The sequence below is a fragment of the Syngnathus leptorhynchus genome, chromosome 4 (genome assembly GCF_054491065.1).
Source record: "Syngnathus leptorhynchus isolate UIUO chromosome 4, UIUO_Slep, whole genome shotgun sequence".
Lineage (NCBI taxonomy): Eukaryota > Metazoa > Chordata > Actinopteri > Syngnathiformes > Syngnathidae > Syngnathus > Syngnathus leptorhynchus.
Genome location: NC_141198.1, coordinates 13,887,658 through 13,913,698, shown reverse-complemented (window position 1 = coordinate 13,913,698; position 26,041 = coordinate 13,887,658). Strand labels below are relative to the sequence as shown.

The following is a 26,041-nucleotide window of genomic DNA, read 5'->3' as shown; positions in this document are numbered from 1 at the left end:
ACATGTCAAAAACGGATTAAAAAAAATCATACTGAAATGGACATTTGGTAGAGTTCTCACAGCTTTTGAGGACATACAGTAGAATATCACTTGAGGGATTTGTCTTATTTCATCAGTCATACGTTGAACACCAGCACACCGTCCAATTGATCATGTCAAACCATAAAGAACATAATTTATGCCATAAATAAGAACAACTAACAGAAATGCGCGTTCCCCAAAAAATTCTAAACAAAATAAATACTGTACTGCGGTTAGCGTCAGCTTATTAATGTCAACTTTCAACACTTTAGCTAGAACACGAGATTCAGTTCAACATTAGCAATAATAACGGTTCAGTCATTCACCCTATGGCATGCCCCCCCCCCCCCCCCCCCAAATTAATGTGAGAGAGGCAGCAAAGTACAACACAAATCCAGTAGTCTGTACAGTTTTTAAACACAGCCACTTTTCCAATTACTGGTCAGAAATGCTCTGATTTGATTTACCCGATCTGTAAATTATATATTGACTGCAATTCATGTATCTTTGTTCATCTATCTAACTATGTCAGTGAGAGAAAGACCAATTGAATGGTTTTACTCGATGGCAGAAGCTACAATTAACTCGTGTACGTCATTGTTGCCATTCTGACAAGCTAATAATAGTTTTGTGTTCAGCTACACCGGGCCAGATTTCATTTCAAACAGTCAATTTGTGAGACGACGTCATCATTTCATTATACCGCAGATATACTTTGTTCGGTGCTAGGCTGCACCATTCAATCCATGCCAATTATTTAACACTGACTGTTTTGTTTAAGTACATTTATACCATTTCATCTTGTTTCTCCAGATGGGTCACATGACTCGTATCCACCCCCCCTCCCCTCCCTTTTAGGTCAGCCTGTTTGCTGAGTCTAGTGCGAGTTTCCTTTATTCGAAGGAACCCCAAAATAGCAGTAGGTCATGTCCAGATTGATAGCAGCTTTAGATTTGTTTTTTTTTTGTTTTTTCAACGCGACAAGCTACATAGACAAATGATGTCCCACGCACGCACGCACGCACGCACGCACGCCATTTGAGTCGTCCCTTTTACAAGGCATCCATCAAACAGCCAATGGACATGCAGCTCATCTCCAGAGACACAACGCTAATGAATTAGCAACCTCGTTGAACTCGCACGCGTCATGCCGTCACTCGGCGTGGCTGCGGAGTTATGGACGCGTTCAGAAGGTGAACAAGGGCTTATTTTTAGGTGCAGGCTTGTAAATCCCACGAAATGAAGCGGAGCTGACTCATTCGGGGCCCGGCTAGCACACGGGCAGGGTAAGTCAGGAGGTTAGATTTGGAGTGAAGATATTTTTTGAAGACATTAGCAAATCGGGGGGGTGATTGAGCAGAGACAGATTTGCGCATGTGTGTGTGCATGTGAGAAAATGTGTCTATGGATGAGGCTTGAAGGTCCCACGGGCGGCGTTGGAAGCAGCGTTAGCCGCAGCGTTGGCCGCTGCCGTCTGGACCGTCTTGTTGGACATGACGCCGGTGGCGAACTCCTGCTGAGCCTTCTCGAAGCTGGCGCCGGTGGTCCGATACAGTGCGTGTACCTGTAAAGATGCTCGGAATTAGTTTTGAATAACGAGAGACGGCGTTCGATTTATCGATGAAATTCTTGAGTCTGCGGGAGGAGTCTGTCACCTTTTTAAACATGATGAGTGAACCCACGGAGAGTGTGGTGAAGAGTGCCGCGATGAGCAACATGATGATGCCCACCGGGATGCTAGTGTTCAGGCCCATTAGAGCTGTGATCCAGCCACTGCAAAACAAACAACAACCACGACCTGAGATGGGTTCCCAACGTGGAGGACGCGTTGAAGAGCCACTAAACTCGCTCACCATGTGCCCCAGCCGGTGATGCCGATCGTTTGCAGTACGTGAACTCCAAACTGGCAGATGTAGACAAAGAAGAAGACAAAGAAGCGGAAGGAACTGTCGCTCCTGTGGTAGAAATGGAGAAGCTTCAAGCTGATGGAATTGAAGCAACTACAGTTTCATCATTAAAATGAAAGGATAGAAATGGGTCAGTGAATGGTCATTATGCTGTGCCCCACCTTGGCCACCTGGGGGCAGTATAGGATGTATTACATGTATACGATGTATTACATGGCCAGCTCAGCTTGTCTCAGCTCCACGCAGAGGATAAAAAGGACTGAATACTTTTCCACGGCATTTCCCCATTGTGTCACTTGGGAACAAGAGCGAGGAAAAGCAGGAGAGACCTCACCCACCTGAAAGCCCCATACAGCGGTCTGTACCAGCAGACAAAGGAGCAAGGCGTAAAGAGTAGAAACCACAACATGGCCAGGCCAAAGTCGACGCCGTGGGTTGGGTCCACGCAGAACCAGGCCAAGCAGCCGAACATGTTGACAAACAGCGTGCCAGCGTGGACTGGTGGAATTGCAAAAATAAGAAGGAGAATCAGCTCAAGCGGGAATATAGTCACTCTTTCTTCCAGACGGATTCGCTTACACATCCAGAGGTTGTACATGATCTTCACAGTCTTCTGGAACTCGACGGGAATGTCCACCGCGATGTCGTGGTAGAAACACGGACCCACTGGGAACTTCTCAGGCAAGGGAGGCCAGTTGTTCTTACGACCTGCCAAAACATGGATGATGCCTTGCTTACATTCAGGGGTGACTAGTCAAACATTGTACTTTAACAAGAGTACTGGTACTTTGCAACAATATGACTCAAGTGAAAGTATAAAAGTAGCCACTTTCCAGATGAACTTAATTTGACCTTCTCTCATCTTTTGAATGTGCAGCTGTTTGGTATCGCAGTACTTCTCTTTTTTGACTTTTGACTGGACCAATTCAGTTCCAAGGCTGTCCACCTCGATGCCTTTCTGTGACACTTCCAGTATACAGAAAATGTGTCGGTCAAAATTGAGCATTGGCAGAGTCAAGCAAACGGGCACGAGCTCAGCTGGCTTCTTAAGCTTGTTTTTCTCGAATGCCGACAATCTAATCAAACTCAAAAGGTTTTAGTGACAGGTCGCCGATGGATGGACGGACTTACTGACCCGCTCCTCCGAGAGACTGCAGCTCTCTCTCCCTGCGATCCAGCTCGGCCGCTTTCCTCTCCAACTCCTCCTGCCTTCTCAGCAAATCAGCCTGAGCACGTGCCTGGTCCTACGACATCCACCAAGGAAATAACCGAGACTTGCAATCAGGTGAGTTTGTATTGTTCTGAATTAAAAAAACATGTTTGCCTTCTCCAAAATTGATTAGACATGGACTTCTTGTGGAAGAAAGTACGAGTCGTGTTGCTATTTTGTTACAGATGGAGAAAAAAAAGGGAGGAAAAAAAATCACATTGTTGCAGAGAAAGAAGATAAAAAGCAATATCGCACCTGCGTTTGTTGCTGCGAATAAGCCGGGGGCTCTTCTGTGGGCTTCATGATGGCAGGTTGTGTGTTCTCGGACGGTGCCGGAGCAGACTTGGGGGCATTTCCAGGGGCAGCCTGGAAAACCAACAGTAATTAAAGTAATTAGGCCGCAGTCCCCTTTTATCAATTTAGCCCCCGGGGACCGAGGAATTTGGGAGAGATAAGCTTGAAACATTTCAAATGAGGTCACACACAAACACGAACAGTCATAATGTTTCAATACAAAATGAAATCAGACTTTCAGCTGACCGTTCTGGCATCTGTGAAGGGGTTGTATTCTTCTAGACCACCGGGAGGGGTAGAACGGGTCACCTGTGTCACCGAGGGATCCTGAAACAGAGGATAGCACATATTGGATTTTAGATTTCAATCATTGGCCATCATAGCAGACACACGCCAGCACATTGAATAGAATGCAATACAAGAGCTCTCAAACACCAAATTCAATCTAAACTGTAATAAAACAAATGTACGAGACTTTGACACCATTGGGATACACTGCAAATTGAGTTAACGAGTGGTGATAGTCTGTGGGAGGTCTGTTACCTTTTTAAACATGATGAGTGAGCTATATAGACTAAACATGTTTACAAGTTTACCTATAAGTCGAATGCAACCAAAATGGAAGCCCGTTCCTGTGCTCTCACCAGCCAATCACAAACTAATTTCCTATCCAATCACAAGTCACCCAAACTTTCAAGATTGTGGCCTCAATCACGTTTCTTTTAGTTAGTTGAGTGGGGAGGGTTGTCGTTGTTGAACAGGTAAGAACGCAGCATAATTTCACTTGATGTCTGAAAAGCAATGCATAACTGCAGTTGATCATTTTGTGACTGTATTGTGACGATGGTCGGTGTTATTAGTTCATAAAGGTAATGACAAAATACAAACACATTTTAGTTGCAACTTCAAAGTCGGGTACATTCAGCACTGTCTGCAAGTACACAGTTAACGTCTAATATCTTAAAATAGGATAGCGTCCAAGCTAACAGATTCATACTGACGTGAGCTAATCTGGCGGTGTTCAAACACGACTGTCAACAACGAGACAATAAATTGTCGTCGTCTTCCATTGATTTGAAGGCCTGGAATTGTATTAAATGCGTCCAATGCTTTCTGTGGGCAAGCGATTGTGCTACTTAGCCATATACCGACCAAGGAAAACCTATAGCTAGCTTTACAGTTAGCTAACTGGGAACGTTCATACAGACGCCGTGTTATGATTATTTCTTTTTAACCACAACTGGTATCATTCATACGCAAGAGTAGTAAGTCCTCTTCAAATAAGTAGTAAGTTAAGTGATTAATGCGTAGCTGATCGTGTTACTTAGCGATGTAGCAAGGGACTGAAGCGTTTAGCCTGACAGTTAGCATGCTAGCAACTGTGGACTGTAGTTAGTTAGTTACCTGAAACGGATTGTTGAAGTCCGGGTCCGCGAACGGGTTGCTGTCAAAGTCGGACATTTTTACAGCCTTTCAGAGAACTCTTTCCGGTTATTTGCCAGGCAGTATTCGGTCCTTCGCTGTTTGCTTCCCCTCGCTGCCGCCTGCGGTCTTTTCCGCCGCCGTCCGCTGATGTAGGACCCTCCGTTCGTTGCTAGCCCCCGTTAGCACAAAACAAAACCAGAGGGAAAGGAAAGGAGACGCACGGTTGGGGTGTGACGTCATACATTCAGCACCACGGACAGCAGGCGTCACGACGCCCAGTAAAGATAGTGATGCTCGTTTGTGTTTCATTTCAAAAGCGCCCTGGGTGTCGCCGATCTATGCAGTCTATAGTTTTCCGATCCAAAGTTGGCATTTCAGTTATTGTATTGTGTTTGAGGTCGCTTTTGTTGTATGTAAGGGTTTACAGTATCTACAATTTAGCTGTGCAGCTGTATGCCATATAAATTGTGCGTCGGAACTGTAGGTAATTCCGGTTTGAGGTTTCTACTGTATGATTTTGACTTATCATAATTCCAATTCAAGATAGCTGAATTCGCTTCACTTAGTATTTTTGAACACTCGTATTTTATTTCATTTACATTTTTTTAATTAGTGTTTTCATTTTTTTCATTGGTTTTCATTTAGTATAACTATGCTTGCACAAGACGTGTACCCTTCTCTTTTTCTGTATAAAGTGAAGCAAAAATGAATGTCTTCAAAATTTGACACGCCACAGAGAAGTGTGTTGTTAACCTGACAAATCTGACTGATAACTGTAGCTGGGCTATCAATAAACCAATCAAACATGTTTTGTTACTTTCAGATAACTTGGTCAATAAATGTAAATTTTCTAAGGAGTTATTTTCATTCACGAGCGTGTATTTATGAAAATAGTTTTTCAACGATATTAACTGACACTTTCCATTACAGTGGAAAGCTGACTTTCAGTTTTGCTGTATATTAATGGCTCCGGGTTAGGTAAGTAATCATTTGTATTCACTAATTTCTTCAAGGTTTTTCACTATGGATATTTTTACGTTGAATACAAATCTGGAAGTAAGTGACTCTCGCACTCCCAAGAGGTTTGTAATTGCTTACAGATTCCACAAGATGGTGGCAAATGACTACTTTTGTCTAAATGAAGCGCTTCAACTCACTTCAATTTTTTTTTTCTTGGCACCAAGATGCCACCGGGCGGCACCAAAGCAATACGGCGTCTGTGTCGGCCTCGACTCCAACACTGCGAACAGATGAGTTTCTCACAAATTTAATGTTCCCAAAAGAAATCATTGAATGCCAAACCACAAGTATGTGGGTTTTAACATAATTCTGTTGCATGAATGGCAACAGTTTATGTATTGAATATGTTTGGGACAGATTCACTTTTTAGTTGTTTGCATTTCACAAAATTCTTTATCTCTGTCTTAAGTTCAATATTGTTTGAGTTGTCAGATTATCCTACTAATTGGGGTACACACATTTTAAATCTTACTACTACTACCTACCCACACTTTGTGCATGACGTTTCGGCCTGTACTAGTATATCACCATTATTTAAATGGTGGCGGGCTTGTAGAAGTACGGTTCAGCTATTTGCCCGTATGTAGTTCCTGTTTCACTACAGTCAATCGATTCTGCCCGCTGTACAGTATTTTTACCTCCTGTAGGTCAAATATGACAGCCATCTTCCTCCATGTGATAGTAATGAGGACGTTAATGGTGATGGTGCTAATGATCATGAGGATGATTAGCAATGGAAGCATCTGCTGTGTCGATGATCTCCGCTGCCAATGAGGATGATCATTTTCATCATATCTATCATGATGGCTTGTTTCTCGTAAAAAATCACAACGTATGAATTATTTTGGCCCACTCCACAGTGAAAGTAGAGCAGCCACAGTTGTACGAGACACCCGAGGTTCTCGTAATAGCCACTAGGGGGCGCTACCATGCCGTCAGTAGCCGCCTCGCTGTCTCTTCTGGCAGAATCTTTTTTTTTTCTCATTTGCCTCCAATTTATTTTCATTCAAACGAAGGGTGACCATGTGAAGAGCATCAGATGAGTTGACAGCCTGTAAATGTGATTTAAACATTTAAGCACCATTTACCCAGATTAAGTTTCAATTGGAGAACAAATGCTATTAGGTGGAAATCTTACGGTATGCTGTAAACGACAGCGCTTAAAATATTCCCAATTTTATTGTTTTAATCTTATTGGCCATATTTGAACAAAAGGCACTTGTACCTCTTTGCTTTTATTGAAGGCTCATGTCCGGTATACATTTAGCGTATTTTCAACTTTGACTCTTAACTATTCCGTCTGCTTTATTCACTCAATACTTATTGTATACAGAACCCAGTGATGGACTAAACACAGGCTTGCACATTCATTACAATTCACCTTCTGTGTGAGCGCGCGTGCGCACACATACACGTGCACACGCACGCACGCATGCACGCAAAGTGAGCATCAGTTCCTCCTCTAATCTCGTATTAATGGACCCAATCACAGACTCTATGAATAATCAATGGTCAGTGGTCTGCAACCGCAGTGCTTAGACCTTGAGTAAAACTGAATTTTCCTAATCAGATGCGCACACACCTTGAGGCCCTAATAAGCACTCTAATGGTTTAGAATCTGTCGCATGGTTTGTTTGCTGCACAATGTGAAAGATAAACACGCCGCGGCTGTGACTGCCCGTCTTTGTGCATGTACTCTACATGTGCACCTAGGGGGGGGAAAGATGGTGAAAATGTCCGCCCCGGTCCTCCCATCCTCCGTCTTTAATACTGCGCTCCACGTGTGTGTGTATATGTGGGTGTGTGTGGAAACAACCACTTTGGCTAATAGCTGCTACATTAGTCTCCTAACCAGCTGGTCATGGCCATTTAGAAATGTTCATTAGGTCGCCGACCAGAGTGGATAGGTGCGATAGTTCACTCTCGGCTGTCGACTGTAGAGAGACGGACACGGGCAGACTGAGAGGCAGAGGGAAAGTCATTCACCCGCCAACTTGACGACCAAGTGTTAAAAGCCGTGGATGCAATTATCCCCAGATTGCCCTGAATTAGAACCTGGCGTATAATTACATCTCATTAATGTCTATGAGTGTTATTTTAGAGTTCTGGAAGGTTGGATAAGCAGGACTTGCTATTATGGCTTATTAATGCCGCAACATCTGGCGCCATTCTGGCAATATTCTGATGAGTGAATGGGATGGCATTGCAGTATTTAAATGTTATCGTCATGAGGTGCAATCACTCATTCAATATTTAAGAATGCACATCACTGAAATATATTTAAATCATTATTGTCATTATATCAAAACCAGATATAAGATAACCGTAGTGCAAACTAAAGATTACTTTGGTGATAATCAATTTTAGAGAGCATTTCTTTTAACCCAAAAATTGACAAAATGTTCACTCAGCTGGGAACCTCGCACTTTTGTTTAACTCTTTTTATTATTTTTTTTCATGAATTGAAGTAAAACATTTAGCAAAAATGCTTCTATAAATTTTAGAAAACATTTGGTGACCTAATGACCTTTTGCTAAAACGGAATATAATGGTATCATTTGATTTACCTGCACCAACACAGTACCAAAACCAAATGTGGTAATCTTAAAGGAGAAGTCAAGTCAAAAGTTTTCTTTACAAGACTAAGTTCTAAGAGTTCACTTTTTGTATGTTACCGGAGACCCGAGCAACTGTGATGTCATTTCCTGTTAACAAGAGGCAACATGGCCGCCACCTGAGATGGAAAAAAACGGAAGGATAATTTATATTCCACAAATGCAATATTCATCAGAACACATTGGAAAAAGATTCTTGTAAACTAAATTTAGATTTTGCTTCCCCTTAAAGACATTCGTTTGTGCCACCTTTAAAATCTTTGTGACTCCAAGCCAGATGCAATACAGTGCTAACAATCTCTATATAATATCATATACATTATTATCATAAAGTAATGATAAAAAAAAGGCTAAATTGATTGCAATATTAGTTCAACAAGCCTCAGAAAACTGTGTCATGTGACTACATTTTAGTAGTGACGACCATCTGGCTATAGAGAGCAAAACTGAAAATAAGAAAGATGTAAACCTTTTGTTAAGGTAAGCAAAAAAAAACAACAATATATATATATACCCTATTCATATTTTGGAGTGTGGACATAAGTTCTGTGTGAATATGTAAACATGTTTGTTCTGATGACCAGTCAGATTACATTACACACAATGCCTTTCGACAGGGAGGGGGTGGGAGGGGGGAGAAAAAAAAAACCCGATTGATTCTCCATTTCCATATTAATGAGCAGATTTGTTAAGAGCTTGGAGGAGAAGGAGAAAATAACAGGGTCTTCATAGGGCACGACATTTATAAATAAAGCTGATGCAGAGAAAAATGGAAATTAAACCCTTTAGTTTAATAAATTTGAGGCGTCCGTGGCAAGCGAGCGATTTGCATTTCCATTTGTGGCCGAATAATGAGAGCGCAGGCAGGCAGGCAGGGAGGCAGGCAGGGCCATGATGAGGCGGCAAGCTCTGCTTTTGGCTCTGCAACTGTCAGGCAATCACTCCGCTGTGCAGGCCCTCCACGTCAATGTCATTAGCTCAGGCCTGACAACTCTGCTGCTCAGCTCTCTTAACATTATTTGCCCCTACCGTCCACTCTGAATGCGGAACGACTTTGCGTGCAAAAAAAAATAAAAAATCAAGTGCCTTCACATTCTATATTTTTCTAAACTTAACCACCTGCCCTTGAATATTCAACTGTCTCCAATGTGCGGGTGTTACTTGAAAAAAATGATCTTTTGTTGTCGTACCTGTCAGAGTGACACACAAACACACGCACGCACACGCGCGCCCGCCATCACTGATTGAATTTATTGGGGAATGGATGTTGACTTGGACCACTCCAAGTAGGCTAGATTGTTGTTGTTCACGGATTGACAGAAAGACCCGCAGCGGCTGATTGAAAGTGCCTTTTAGCTTGCTCTCACTGTATATTTGATTTGGCAAAATGGAAGGGGGGGGAGTCCAGTCTTTTCCCAGGATACAAACACAAGTCTGCCTTTGCGAGCCGCATGTTTTGTGTTTGCGTGTCCCGGCCCGCGTTGCTAAATGCTGCATAAATTGTGCCCCTTTCAGGTATTAATTGAATAATGCAAGCACTCCTCCCGTCAACCGGCGAGCGCCACTGAGTGCCGCACTCTCTCGGCGTCCCCCGCCTGTGACTTGACAAGATTTATCTGTGTTGTTCCAGCCAATGCGTGCCATTTGTTCCAAATGTTGGCCATAAACATGCAAAGAGCAGAAGTGTGCACTCGTAAAATAAGGTCCTCAATGGTGGTTTTACAGCCCAAAGGGACTGCAGTGGAGGTGGGAGGGGATCAGCATATCAAATCATCTGGCAACTCTTGCTGAGCCAACAGCGTGTTTTAAGTTCTCCTCCAAGCAGCGACGTGATGAAAAGGAACGATGGGCGCTATAAAAGAAGAACACGCCACACGGGAGATGTACAGCATTGTGTTAAATATGCGTAATATATATTATTTTCCACTTCTCTTTTAAAATGGGACACGTGTCATTTGGTCGCTCGCCTTATGTCTGCTTCTAAACTTTAAAAGGATATTTAGCTTGACACATTCAGAAAGCTCTCGTATCAAAAATGGTATAACCCTTTCTAATGTAAAATACCGTTAAGACACCTCTTGTGTAAAGAATAAAATCAGTCGCCCTGTAATGAGCCTAATTCAAATATCCTTTTGTTTCCGCGTGGACATTTTGGTTCCTCGACTTGTCCACGTTGTGTATGGACGAGGTTCAATTGCGCGTCCGTAAATTGATTTGCTGATTTAGCACCTCTCTCATTTTCCAAAGAGTAATATTAGTCTTACCTACTGCCATCTGTTTTTATTATCCGGGTAAATATGTTTGTCTCAGGATATCAATAATCATAAAGAAAGCCATGACTCACTCCCCTGGAATACTATTTGTGTGTCTGTCGCCAAATTCTCATCCCAGCTCGTGCCAACAAATATTCGACATATTTCTCCAATTGGTGGAAACATTATCAAGCGCAGTATCTCGAAATGCGCACGCACACACACACACACACACACACACACACACACACACACACACACACACACACACACACACACACACACACACACACACACACACACACACACACACACACACACACACACACACACACACACACACACACACACACACACACACACACACGCACACTTCGGCTGCTGTGTCTGATGCCTTGACTGAGTGTGTGTTCTCCTATTACAGACAGTAATTACCGTCAGTCACCCTGTGTGTCCATAACAAGGCGGCATAATGCCCTAATCAAGCCTGGATTAATCCAACCCTCCCTCTAATCACTCTAAAAGTGATTTATATTGTTTTTCCTGTTCTGAACAAATGAAATCTGTAGCCCAAATTAATACTGGCTTTTCATCACCGGGAAGTTAAAAAGCCAGTAAGCGTCACATTCTTGTCATTAAGGCCACATCTGAGACGACGACGACGGCGATACGTGCGCATACACGCGCGTGGTAAAATTTGAAGCAAAATATACAGCGTAATGGAATATTCCATTAAAGTGGCACTTTAATAACCATCGGTCCTCTGCTGAGAAAGGCTTTCAGACAAAGAAAATGAGGGTCATCAGGAGAATAACTGCAATTTTATCGCAGCCGTTTCCTCCAACAGTCGATTTGATTTAATAATTCAAATAAGAAAAACAGTGGCTGATGAATTACATTTCTGCAATTACTAGCTGTACTTTCCAGGTGTAAATTAAAAGCGCCATGAGTATATTTGCGAGGGTTGATGTCTTTTGCGAACGTCGTTGCAGCATAATGGAGCTTTTTCTTCCGCCATCGATCAATTATTTGAAATAAAACAAACAAAAAAAACCAACAACGCACAATATCATTCCGCACAATTCATTTGTCAAATTGTATCTGCCACAATCTTGCAATTTCTTGGTTCTCGGGGTTTCATTTAAGATAGCGAGCCTTCTATTTTTGCTCCCATGCCTCCTGCTTTGTTCCATTGCCATTGTTAAACAAATCAATTCCAACACCGACTCACTTCCCACTGTTTTTCATTACGAAGAACGAAGGCTGGACACGAATTGTAACGGAGCCCTGAAATTTCCTGCGCGCTATTCAGTTTGTGCTCGGAATACAAACCGACTCACAAGACGCGTACTTAACAAATGCAAATTGTGAGCCAATCTGCCGACGCTCTCCGGGCTCTCCAGTTTCCATATTCATTTCCGTCCCACCCCACTGTTCTCCAACTCCAAGAACAATCCGGGGGTTAAGCTGACAGGAAAAGAAAATGGAGATCTGACCGTGTCCACCGTCCCTCCTTTCACTTCCCCTCAGTCTTTCTCGCTCACCTGCATTGCCCTCTCCTTCCTCGCCCCCTCCCCCCCACCACCACCACCACCCTGTTCTCCCTTCAGTCCTCGCTCCCCTGTTCTCTTCATGCTGCGTAATTCTCATCTTACACACTCTGTTGCTCTGCACTATGAATAATGCATGGTGTGTGAGAAATCCTCAATCTCATGCTTGGCTCCCAGCGAGCATTACGGAGCTTGCATCTCTATTACAGAGATGGAGAAACGGCCAGAGAGCTAGAGCACATATTGCTTTGTTTTCTTGCATTTAAGCTTCAATCTGGCTCGGCTTAAATGTGTATGAATCACATAAAGATGCGCTCCTTTGGCCATTAATTGGCATACATAGTGAATTTTTCTCCAATTTCTTCATTTGAAAGTGTGGCTCACCCTAAATCTGTGATCGGCACAGTATAAGTAGGGGGTCTTTAACATTTTCATGGTCAAAACGATTTGCGGCCACATTTTTATTTTGAAGCTAAAGTTTAGAGATGGAATATGCAAATATGGAATATTATTAATCCAAAAATCCTCTGCACATTCTGACTCCTCCGATTGGTGAAAGATTAGATTACAGATGTCAAGGCCTTGGGGTATTTTATTATGATTGGCGAAATCCTTGTACTTCCAAAATCTTTACTTTTCAAGAAAAACGACATGTTTACTCAATTATTAACTCATTCAGTGTCATTGACGTCTAAGATATTTATTGGGTTGGCAGTTAACTGCATTGTCAAAAAAATCATCACTTTTAATTGGTCCATGATTTGTAAAAATTACACCCTCATGTGTGGAGTGACCGTTGGCAATATATGGATTTATTAAAAAAAAAAAAAAACCATATATGAAGACAAGGCCGGCGATATAGTACTGCAAATTTAAACAGGATTTTATATTGTATAATCGAACGACATTTTCATTTATTCCTCAACAGAGACACATCTTTGCTTTGTATTAGTTATTATCTTAATTCACATTATAATTGGGTTCAATCCCAATATCGTAATATCCGGCCTGGTTTACAAATCCTTGATTCTTATGGTGTAAAAAGTATTTGTGGATTCATTGCATCCCAGTGCAAATCTTTATACATTTATGTCTAGCGCATTTATGCCCCTTACATGCCACTAATGCGAATAATGCTCTCACATCAATCAGATAGAACTGACATAATCTTTAGTCATGTGGAACAAATAGAATGTCACATTTACGAGTATAAAGCAGTTGTAGAGACAGGGGTGCGCCACCTTTCGCCATCTTGATCCATTTTGCTAGTCATCCAATTACCGCTTCAACTAATCCAATTGAGTGAAAAGTTTGTAGAATTTGCTTGTCAAATGTACAAATGTGACGCATATGCACGGTGTGCGAGTGTCTGAAAGCGTGAGCGATGCCACATAGACTCAAGTTTTATGGGGTGTGTACACGCTATAAAAGCAGTGAAGAGTTAAAGTGCTTTTCTAGCACGCTCAAAGCCATGTGTCAGCAGCAGACCACTAAATCCACACAATTCCCCTGAACGCGTTCCCTTCCTCTGATAGTCCATCATGGCTCCGTTTCAGGTGGCTGGGCCGCCGTGGCTGACGGGGCCGAGTCCTTGAGGAGATCATGCGTCTGTAGAAAGTACAGGACAAGCACCGATGTTGGAGCTTTGGAATGATTCTCCCGCTGCTGTTTTTTTTTTCTTTCCCACCCCACTTTCTTTCTGGTCTGTTTGGTCCAAATGTCTCTATAATAGCGGTCCACGGCTTCACACGCCCTGATTGGAATGCCTTGAGTCATTACGTTGACGAGATATCCTCCATTGTGTCTCCACCTTTAAATGACCCGCCTCGTTAGCTCCTCACAAGATGGTTGTTGTCATTGTTTCTTATTTAGCTAAAATGTGCCATAGCTCTGGATATAGAAGCAGGTCAAGGACCCCGTAACCCCGCCCCCAACACACTTTTTTTTTTTTTTTTTTTTACAAACATTTGTTATCATTCCTCAAGTAAAATAAGCACTATAACTTTGTGAAAATTACTGAATCAATAAAATTTGGAAGTACTATAATATTTGGTTATGTAGAAGATAATATAAAGTTATAAAAAAGATATTATAAAGTGATTCGAGTTCAATCTTAGTACCTGTCTCATGCTGTTGGAAGCAGAAATGTTCTTATAGTTGAGGCAGCAAAGCCCTCAAGCTCTTTTCTGCCTTTCGCCTCCCTTTTTTTGGGGGGGGGGGGGTTGGGGGGTGAAGAAGCCCAGATGAATCACACTAACGACCCGCGCACCGTGCAGCCGCACTTCTCTGAAATTAATACCCAAGCAATGAAGATATAGGGCAAATAGGTGAGAATAGGGAGCTTGGTATTCACTCTTGGGTGCTACGTGCTCAGGCGCAGGCACACACACACACATCCATGCGCTTACAGATCATGCACACAGACCCTGACAGGCAGGCTATTATCCCCCAGCCCGGGCTCCCGTAATTGGCTATCTCTTTTTACAAATGTGGCTCCGCCTGACTCGCATATCAGCCCCTGTCTCATCAACCATGTAGGGGTCACGGTGTCCATGCTTGTGTGTGTGTGTGTGTTGTGTGCTTTTGTGCGTGTACCTATACGTGGAAGGGTCACCTGTGTGTCCATCACTTGCGTGTCTCTGCTTCACATGCTAATTTATGCGCGTAGCTAAAAGAGCCAGCGGATCCTAAATTTGACCGAGGCTGGCTGCTCTTTAACAGCTTCTGAGTATTTTGCCCATTAGTCTGCTAATAGCATCCAGACTATTCCAACAACGCTTAGCTGATGATGAAATATTAGCTTAGCTCAGATTGTCATTAGTGTAGGCTTGCCATGAGGTCACATTCGACATGCAAGTGAATTTTAACCTATTTTCATTCTAAATAAGGATGAATAATACGATGTGTATAATGCAGTCTAGTCATCATTTCTGAATTTAAAGCTACCGTCAAGTGACATGATCAAATTATTGAATGGGTGAAAAATTATAAAAACGAGAAATTCAGAAACGTGTCGGTCGGCCTCGAAAGCCAGTTTGTTATCCAGAATAATTCCTAAATATTTATTTTGGCTGACTATTTCTACTACCAGTTGGATTTCGATAGAAATCAAACTGCATGACAAGCTGCATTTAAAGTTTTTTTACTTTGATTTTAGAAAATCAACATACTGTCTCGCTCTCCCGTTAAATGTCCCACAGCGAACGAGTTGGTACTAAACAAATTGAGCCTCCAGCTTTTACTACATTGTAATGGAATTTACAAAATAACTCAGTTCATACAATCAATGAAATTCCCCTCGATGACTGACCAAATTGTGCAATCAATAATCCTTCAGTATTGTGTTCTCTTTGGAGTCTCCAATCCAAGTGAAAATGTTATTAAAAAAAGAAAAACTACTTAGCGACCATACTGTGAGACCGATTAAACACGATGTTGTCAAGGAAACAGCAGACTTTCGTTTTGTATGCTGCAAGATACCATTCATGCCAAGCCTCAGTTGTTCCACTGAAATACAAACTGCATCAAAGAGGGGAAAAGTCTTCGAAGAAAAATCTGACTTTTCAATGGAGTTTTACTTTAAAAGCGTAGTCCCAGAGGTCATTGTGTAATTACTTTACCACCAGGAGAGGCTCTGGGTCTGGAATTATATCGCAGCTAATGGGGTTGATTTAAACTTATATTTGAGAAGGCAACTGCTTGCCTATCACACTCTTGCGCCTTGTTAATCCTTAACCAATGAATTAACCCTTATTACCAGTGTCGGAATACAGATGAGCGATCTGGCTCCGAATCTTTTCTCCTCCGAGCCCGCTTGTTCCCTCTATCTGGCCTTGTGTGATGGGGACGTTTGGGGTCAGGGATTCTGTCTCGCTAGTTCCTCCTGCATTCAGATTATTCTGACCCTAGAGCAGCCTAATCAGCTGACCAGTAAATTACTTTAGACTCCCCTTCCCTGCCCCCACCCCCCACCCCCCCTCAACCCAAGGATTTTACATCTGACGAGACAATGTTTCCAAGTGCAATATATTGGTTTAGAAATGTACTGTAATGCATGTACTTGCTTGTGTGTACCGAACATGGTGGCCCGCCCATGCGAATGATTTTTTTCTGCTTAATTCTTATTCCACAAACACAATAATGATTGAGTACCATGTTTATTGCAGCGTTTCCATAAGCAAAATATATTACTGCTTTTTTTTTTTTTTATCCCACCAGGACAAACAAGTTTAATGTTTAACACAAGCGACACAAAATAATGATGTTGCAGATAGCAGCTTGACAGTCAACTTGGTGTTGCTGCTAGCAGCTAGCATTAGCAGTCGGTTCTGCTAACTGGAATTTCTAGACCCTTTAACATCCGTCCGTCTGTCCGTCCATCCATCCATCCATCCATCCATCCATCCATCCATCCATCCATCCATCCATCCATCCATCCACCCAATCTGTCAATCTATTTATCCATCATATATAACCCGCAATGGTTTTTAATCATTTGTCCCTGCATTCTGTTCAAAAGATGACTTTCCTGTGCTCGCGAATTCGGATGAGCGTCCACTCTTATTGTGTGTGACCTCTGTCTCTCTGGTGGATTGCCGTCTCGGATAACATTTTGACATTCCGGTCTCCTCCCTAAGACGCGGCGATGCCTCGGGCCGAGGGTGAACGGGGGGCCCAATGATAAGGCTTCACTCACAATTAGTAGGCTGCAGCGGAGAGGCGAGAGGGGGAAATTGAACTGTCAGAGAGGAGAAGAGAGAGGAGGAGTGGAGGAGAGAGGAAGGGTGGCAGGGAGATGGGGGAGGGGTGACCCCATCCTGCAAAATGGAGCCCGTCATAATTTGTTCATTTGGTGCCCATCAGCCTCTACCTTCCTTCTGTAACGCCACACTGCTGACCTTCCTCCCTCTGTTTCACCATCCCACCATTCCTCTTTGCTCTCTCTCTCTTTCCACACTCCATTGCTCATCTTCCTTTTCTCACCCTCCCTGCTTACCTTCACTTATCCCGGCATTCCCTCCATATTTCACAGCGTGTACAAATTACACGATGCCTTTGGACAGCTCTTGCTTCCGCGGCCATCTATATTAGAAGCATTATTCTGATTAGCTTCATCAATTGATGATTTAGGAGAGAAATTACTCAGAGGTTTGAAGAGCCGGGAAATGAGAGAAATGGAGTCAACAAGACCCCCGCAACTCTGTCTGCCCTTCTGTGAGCGTTGTGATGGATGGTAATGTTGATGTTAAATAAGCAGAGCGGCTTTTAGCAGCCCCGTATTTAAATGTCAAATGCTGATGGGCCCTAATACTGCTGAGAGCAATTAGCCTGTTAGGCACATGAGGGCTATTCCCATCAACACACTTGTACGCTTGCAATACAATGACAAACACTCATATAATCTTGCATTTCTTTGCCTCATATGTAGATGTAATTAGAAATCCTGCATCAAAAACCCAACGGATAATTCTAGGGTTAATTTGGGGCCAAGCAATTAGATATAGGCTGGTTGAGAAAAGTCTCACGTTATCACTACAGCGTCTGGGTCCAATGACCTGAACCTGAGTTTCAACCTCATATATTGTCTTATATATCCCTTGCTGGAGGATTCTAAAATGCTTTTCAAACAAAGTCAAGCCTGTACCTTTTGACAATTTGAGAAATAAATAGCTTTATGGAAATACCATGAAATTGTGTTGGCGGGGACTAAGTAAAAATGCTCAATGCCCTGTCCATGGTGCTGAAGCATGAGCTGTAGTCAGTGCTTGCATGGTTGCTATTGTTCTTCCGGAAAAGGAATTCATTTTCTTTCCTGTTTATACGACAAAATATACTCGATACATATTTCAAATACAATACAATAAAAACGTTTTTTGCAAAAGATGTCGCTGTAACCAAGCGCTTTAAAATGCAGGACATAAAATAACAATACAAAATAGGAACGTATTCAACAAAAAAGTGTGTTGCACCGCTCAGTTGATCCCAATTCAATACCTCCTCGATTGATTAGCGCTTGTCGTCATTGAAAAGCAACAAAGGCCAGGCCGTGCCAAGCGAGGTCGGCCGCCAGGTGTCATGTGACTGTTCGAGAACCCGAGGCTGCTTTGAACTTTAGCCTCAACTTATGTCGTATTTGTTTTTCTTAAATAGCGCCTATATTTTCAAAAGTGCAACTCCACTGTTAGTTTTAGCCCCAAGTTGAAGTGACAGGCCGGTATGGATTTTCAGCTTTGAAGATCTCTCTCCTCTGTTGCTCCCTCCCTCCCTACAAAGTGAGTAAATTGCTAGATGTCAGCAGAAGTGTGGCTGCTTTGTGTGAGTGTGTGTGTGTGCGCCCGTGTGACAGAGAGGATACAGGTGTTGTTAGCAAGCTTTGAAGGTGACTGCTGGTCTCATCCATCAAACGGGCTTTCCTCGGGCTGATCCCTAATGGATCCCCTCAATCAGAGCCGCTCACTGTCAGTCGCAGTGCAACAAAATGAGAAATCAGGCAACTGGTCACACAGCCAAGGTTGGGACTCATATAAAGGGGGACAAAGTGATAAAGACCAGCTCGTGTCCAGCCTGTTGATTAGTACTGAGGGATCTCTGCCTTTTTCGTCATGACAGAAGCAGAGCATCAATCTGAACTAAACTCTTTTTTTTTTTTTTTTTTTTGGACGCCCCCCCCCCCCCTCGCCCCCCCTCGAAATACGTCACTCCCATATAACATTCACTTCATCCAAATCTTTACTCTGAGCGGATGTGCTGGCCTTGCACACTTTCTACAGCATATCAGTCCGTGCCTTTTATTGCACTTAGTGTCTGAAATTAACTATTTCTAATAAATCAGGATAACTTGATAATGGGTAACAGACTGTACTCGGTGTACCCGTGGTTTTGATTTCATTGTGTGCAATTTACAACAGCAACGCAAATGGAAATGCTAAATTGGCCGAGCCTCTTCGGTCCTCTTAAAAAATAGTCCCGCACTAATGTAGTTATTGGGCGTTAACACACTTCACTTTGCAATAGGCCATTAAAGTCTATGAAGGGAGTGCATATTGAAACGGCACATTCGTTCTATTCATCTGCTCCGTGGCTCCTTGCTATGTTAAATGCTGCCTCTGTCTTTTCTCTGTGGTGCTTTGATTTGAGAAGCTAATATACTGAAAGCATCTTCTTGCTGATTGTGTCCAGTTCCTTCTCCTGGCATTAAAAACCCAACCCCTTCATTACTGCAAAGGGCTTTATTTGGTTAAAAAAAAGAAGTCATTCACCATACTGGTAAAATAGTGCCCAATGTGGCCGGTGAAGCTAAAATTCTGTGAGTTAGGTAAAATAATTGGCATAATCCAGTTTTTTTCACCCCTGAAAAGTGATCATTTTATTATTAAATATGTATTTGATCAATTTTCTATATTATCCATCCATCCATCAATTTTCTACATTTTATATTATATTATATTATATTATATTATATTATATTATATTATATTATATTATATTATATTATATTATATTATATTATTAAAGATGCAATGATTCTGCATGACACCAGCTTTTTTTGTATTTGCTACTATAGTCCAATTTTGTTATAATGATAAATCAACATTAAAAAGGAAAACTGATTAGTAGGAGAATCTATTTATTAGGTGATTGAACACTGTAATAATGTTAAGTGGTATTTTTCTAATGTTTGAGCTTTGCTTTGTAGAGAGCGCCCGGTGTCCTCTTTTGTCTGAGAATACAGGGCCCGATCTTTGCATGTGGTGTTATTAATTTTGGAAGGACTGGATATTGATTTGGAGGCTTGCTCAGAGTCATACATATAGCTGTCCACCGGTGGGCTTACCAATCACCATTTGTCAGTGTCGAGCTGCATGAGAACACCGCGGGTGTGGACATGAGGTAGAAATGAATCAAAGCTGGTTTTGAACCCGGCCCTCTTTCACAGGCAGTCAGTGTGCAATGATCACATTTTCATTCAACATTCAAAGGTGGTCAACATTTTTTTCATCGTGTGGGCAAGACAAACAAAAGAGCATTTTAACATCTGCCTGACCGCCATCCTTTCACCTCCGCCGTTGTGTATTTTTTTATTTTTTTTCTCTCATGCTCCAAGGCTAATGACGACTCCTTGGTTACTGTCCATGATTATCATACAGAGAGGATCATATCCCATTGATTTTATGCAGATGATCACCTTTCTGTGTACGCAGGCCTGGTGGCGGTGGTAATTTACAGAAGAAAATCAATTACCCTTCTCGTCTGCTGGAGTAATTGTTTATTATTTTCCTATTAGACTGTGTTGATCAATGTTATGGAAAGATTGCCCATGAATACTATCAACATAAATAGATTTGCCTCCGACATTAGTACTAGTTTGCCTTTAATGACTTATGCAATGTCAGACCAATGCCACTGGGTTGGATACAGCAAGTACCGACAATAGGTGTGTGTGCGTGTGTGCGTAGTTTGTCTTCTATATCTAATGGGGACCTGACGATCAGTACATTTTAAGGACTCTGAAAAATGAAATTACTATGGATTAAATTAGGATGAAAGCAAGTTTTCTCCTGAGTTGTTTTCAAGGACTGTCCGATACACACAGTTCAATGCAATGTTTGTTAACAAATTATATTTTCAAATTATTTGATACTCCATTCAAGGCCTTAAACCAGAAAGCCTCGATGTAGCAGATTTTCAAATAACATAATATAAACAATGTCAAATTGATTGGTTTTAATGTGTTGAATAAGCGATGTTCATCACTGATAAATGGATGGATATTTTAATCTTGGCCTGATTTGTTTGGGGTTTTTTTTTTTGGTCTTGAATGTACTACAAATAGTCCCCGTTGAATAGTCTCCCAGGCTCTGTCCACAGACTTTCTTCCTATTGAGGTACAGATTGATCTAGACACAAACTAATCGCTATAACTCACTGAAGTAATTGTCCTGGCCCAGATCACAGCGCTAGCAGCCGATCGACTGGTCCAGGGATCGATAGTCTGATCAGATGAGGGTGGGAGAACTGAGTAGGAAAGCGGAGGAAAGAGGGGAGGGATGCTTTGTAATGTGCCAAATCAATGTTGCTTCTTTCTGGATGTGTGCTAGCCTGCCTGTTATATTCATTAGGGAGCCTATTTTAAGATATTCTCCTTGTTGCTGTGCTACTAGACATTTTTTTTCGAGTGCTTTTAAGATGCTCCTTCCTGGTAGCAGATGTTCGGAATTGGAAAAGGTCCATTTTGAAAGGTCTAATTCGAAAGCTGCATTTCTCTGAAATGTTTCATAAATCTGGCAGTGAATATTTCTGCTTTGCCAAAATACTACATCCACCTATAATATCAAGACCGCCTCAATATTTTACAGATGTGCTTTAGCTTGGCAACAATAAAAGGTCCCGCTAAGATCAATTTTTTGTGTGTGTGTGTTAAATCGCCTTATTTTAGTCCGAATTTTAGAAAAGAAAAAAAAAAACCCCTTACCTGAACCTTTTTGTCTCTAAAAATATATACACACCTCATTAGCCCTTTTGGATTGTAACCTCCTGGCAGAAGTAGAATCGTAGTACTATGCTTCTAATTTTGCTAGTGTATGAGATTTAAAATGTTTGCATCTATCCTTTACAAAAAAAAAAATAATATTTGGTCTTCTGCTCAGTCGATTTCACGGGAAGAGCAGGTGTTGGGAATATTTCATGTGCTCCATGTGTATGCAACCCTTCGCCCCACACTCCTTGCCCTTGTCTGTTCCTCATCCCGTTTAAGCCCGACGCCTCTCGTCCTGCTTTTAGGAGGTTCCTGCTCGGCCAGACAGAACGATGAGCACGGTTCCGGAGCGCTGGCCCTCCCTTCAAGATTCCCATCTCAGCCCCCCCCCCCCCCCCCTCTCTCTCTCTCGCTCTCCAATCTCCCCTGAACCTTCTCTTTCTCCTCCTCATCCCTTCTTCTCTCTTTCCCATCCTCTTCCTCTCTCTCTGTGGTTGTTGATTGGGTGTCTGAGTGCTTGTGGCAGCTGTGTGTTGTGTGTAATAGAGCAGAGAGGCTAGTCTGAATGCAGCGAGGGGGAGAATTTGTTTATGTGAGAGATGCATAGATGGAGATGGGTCTCCAGACGCTGCCGCCGCCTCTCTCCTGCTGTCACGCCGCATTCAGGCCCTGACAGGAGATCTGAGATGGCCAAATATGCCAGACGCTCAGTCCAAATCCCCGAGCTGCACCTCGCCGGTTCGACCCATGTGTGTTTATTCAGATTTGACAGAACGGTTCTGTAAGCGTGTATGTGTGCTGTCCACGATGGCTCCTCGTCAGGTTCCCCTGCCACTTGCTCGGTCCAGGGTCCATTACCACTGAGCGATAGAAAGGTATTCTCTTTTCATCCCGTCCCAGTGATCTCCCTCTCTCTCTCTCTCTCTTTCTCTCTCTCTCGCTCTCTCGCTCTCTATCTCTCTTTCTATCGCTCACCTTCTCTGATATGTTAAGTCTGTTCAGCGGGCCAAGACTCCATCCAGCTTCTGTCGGAGAAGCTCCAAGATGCATGTCCACCTCAAACAGCTCATTTAGCTTTTTCATTCCCGACCCCGAAGCCGCCTTTGGATTTGAATGTTTGCACTTTGTCCGAGTTAGCTTTTGTCACTTCAATCTCACATCTTCTTTGTCTTTGTGTCACCGCGGACATGCAGAAATGTGTTGTCTAAAGTGTTTCAATTGAGCAATCTCGTTTGTGTTCACGCAGCGCTTGCAAACACGCCGTGGTGCAGTAGAGGGGGAATGTCAGCAAACTGGTTTGGAAAATAGCCAATGTGGATTCAGATTAGGAAAAAAAAAATCTACATTTTACAATGACTGTAAATTATACCAAAGAACCGATTCGTACAAGATTAGCGCTCCAAACTGATTTTGGAATTTGATCTTTTTGAGTAAAAATATTTTTGTTGAATTTTCCCAAGTGATTGCTCACAACAAAATAATGTAAAAAAATTGTAGACTTTACATTATTTTATTGTGTGCAACCACTTGGCAAAAAAATCTTTTTTTTTTTTTTAGTACATTAATGTATTAACATTTTATATTGACAACTAAATGTATGGCAGATTTTGAAATAGATCGAAGCCCATCGTGTGAAAATTTTAATGATGTATAATTAAAACATGACTTTTATTTTTAGCATTTCATCAAAAATGTTCCTTTTAAAAGAAAATATATGTTTTGGGGTGGGGGGTTGATGAATTTCAAAGTTGGTTCGCAATTCTCCAACATTCTTTCCCCTCTTTTGACTGGTTGTATTTGCTTACTGTTCCTCCTTGCTTAAGTGTTTGCCTGCATGTAAATTAATCTTGATTCACTTTACGCTGGCCTGCTGAGTGCTACAAATTACCCTATAGCAACGAAACGGCACTAGCGGAGGAGAAAAAAAAAAGAAAGGAAGAAAAAGCCAAATCGCAGCACTTGATAGGCTGTTGCTCCTCTGCTTTATGCCATTACATTAGGGCCCCATAATGAATGCTCTCTTGTGCAAAGTTGAGTGTTGTTGGTTTTTAATTCATCCTGAATAGGGAATGTTTGTGCACATCTCTCTCTTGTCTGTCTGCATGTGTTCAACTCGAAGAAGCTTTAATGAAGGAGGCCTCACCGGGGTAACCGCAAAGCCTACGTTCGCCCTCGCTATCCCCCTCCCCTCCCCTCAGCCACACCAGAAGGCAGCATCCATCATTCCATTTACAGGAGCTTGACAAAATTAGCCGCTTTTGTGCCATAGTCACTCTAATTGGCCGAGGAAGAGAAACAGGCTTTTGACACAAACACGGGCAACACATTCACTTAGCGGCACTTGTCTCTCAGCGGGCTGTTAACGTGAAATAGGTTTTAATTCATAAGAGAGGAATTGCCTCTTTCTTGAATGCTCCGTTTTCCTACCGACTGCTCTTAGAAAATTTCCTCGCTGTCTTTATTGCCTTTAAACAACTTCTTTTTTTGTTGGTTTTTTTTGTACCACTGATGGATTTTCACTCAGTAACGCCGAGCTTGTTTAGTGAGCTTACATTTCTCAAGAAAGTCAGTCTTTGTTCACGACTGAAAATGTGTATGTGTTAAGGGGGGTAGCGTGTGTGCACGTGTGTGTGTGTGTTCACTTGTTTACCATGTTGCATCTCGCCATATTAGTTCCATATTCTACTGCATATCAAATAACCTTGACTATTGACAAAGCAAGGACACTCACTGTGTGTGGCTATGTTCTTCTCCTTGTGTTTGTGTGTGTGTGTTTGTGTGTGCGTGTGTGTGTGTGTGTGTGTGTGTGTGTGTGTGTGTGTGTGTGTGTGTGTGTGTGTGTGTGTGTAAATCAATGACAGTGAATGGGAGGAACCCCCTGTGCAAACCCTCATCTTTCATCTTGAATAACCGATATCATAAACAGACCCTGCTCATCAATCTCACCCGTGTTCCCGATACAAAGATGAGAGGCAAGCCTATTTCCCTCTTTCTGCAGACCTGATGACATTTACCAAATTGCCCTATAGGTCTGCCCGTGTGTGTCTACACAGTCAGTTGTGTGTTTGCGAGACTGCGTGCGTGTTTCTTGTGTTTACGCCGTGCAACATTTTGCGCTAACTCGGTGCCATCTGTTTTTATAGCCCTCAAATTGGAGATCAATTCAGTTGGAGTTGGACAATTGTCCCCTGAGTTGTTTGGGTTGGAAAGTCTTGCTCGCCGTTCCCGCATGTCCCATGCCGTCCACGGTGGGGCAGTGCAGCAATTTGCAGCTACCACAGACTGGAGACGATTTAATAGAAGCGGGAATGAATCAGGAAAAATGGTACAAATTAAAATTAGGCCGGAATTGAATTACATTTGTAATTCTGGGAAGAATGTGCTTTATTATGACAAATGATAAAAATGTCTTTTGATGAGATGTCATGAAAGCACGGAAGACGATTTTATTCTGTGGATTGAAAATGGATTTGCGAGGTTGAAAAAAAAAAAAGAGCAGCATGATTTAAGGATGATTATAGCTCAGCTATTTAATCCCCCCCCACGCCAATTCCACGTCCTACCGGATGAGAGCGCGTGTGTACGTCTGTGTGGCCCAAGGTCGTAGTAAACATTTATCAACGGCCTCAGGCAACAGTGATAATCCTCGGCTAAATAATAGATGGAGTATATAAATCTATTAAGCAGAACAAAGCTGATAAAGCTGTTCCCCCTCCCCATGTGAAAGGAGGGATTAGCCCCTCCCCCTAAACACCGTGTGTGTTTGAGAAGGGGGCAAGTGGTTGACTTGAGGGTAACCATCATAAAGCATGGGAAGACAACATGAATCCGATAAACCAAAGCATGCACTGTTTCCACCCGTGGACCCATCCTAAGCAAAAATAAGTTTCCAGCAAACACAAAATAAAAAGTGCCAGAACAATTAGACAACAGCAATCAAATATCATTATGCTGTAATTAATCGGCATCACAAGTCATTAAATCCTAATTCTGTATGAAAATCCTGAGAGCAAACCTTATCAACATGTTGCGTCAATCAAATTAGCACGTGATTGACGGCTTGCTGAAATGGAGCGTTTTTCTATTGAGTGTGTGTGTGTGTGTGTGTGAAGTGGATCATCTTAAGTACGTTAAAGATGAACTCCCTTCTGTCTGTTGATAGTAATTAAGCAGGTTCCCAATGGGACTTCTGCTGTTCATGCCAGATTTTGGGTGGTGGGGTTGGGGAGCATGACCTGTGCTAATTTTTGTACATGGGAGCCCGTTTTGGCT

General features: G+C 42.4%; 1 protein-coding gene and 1 long non-coding RNA gene across 5 annotated transcripts in view; one reads left to right on the top strand and one right to left on the bottom strand.

The window, feature by feature from the left end:
- Positions 1–973: 973 nt before the first annotated feature.
- LOC147058252 (secretory carrier-associated membrane protein 1-like) lies at positions 974–5,081 on the bottom strand. Of its 4 annotated transcripts, none has more exons than XM_085910284.1 (9): positions 4,837–5,075; positions 3,679–3,759; positions 3,394–3,504; positions 3,064–3,172; positions 2,508–2,636; positions 2,267–2,426; positions 1,875–1,976; positions 1,677–1,794; positions 974–1,585 (listed from the first exon to the last, which is right to left on the bottom strand). In XM_085910284.1, the coding sequence occupies exons 1-9, from the start codon at positions 4,891–4,893 to the stop codon at positions 1,424–1,426; spliced, it is 1,029 nt and encodes a 342-aa protein (XP_085766410.1). In that variant the 5' UTR covers positions 4,894–5,075; the 3' UTR covers positions 974–1,423. The 4 variants fall into 4 exon arrangements, with proteins under 4 accessions (XP_085766410.1, XP_085766411.1, XP_085766412.1 ...); XM_085910285.1 differs by lacking the exon at positions 4,837–5,075 and adding an exon at positions 3,976–4,227; XM_085910286.1 differs by lacking the exon at positions 4,837–5,075 and adding an exon at positions 4,029–4,225.
- The window catches only part of LOC147058251 (uncharacterized), a 51,358-nt gene continuing 29,364 nt past the window's right edge, over positions 4,048–26,041 (top strand). The window contains exons 1-2 of the long non-coding RNA XR_015065890.1: positions 4,048–4,193; positions 5,788–5,835. This is a non-coding gene — a long non-coding RNA (uncharacterized LOC147058251). The remainder of the gene's footprint in view (positions 4,194–5,787; positions 5,836–26,041) is intronic.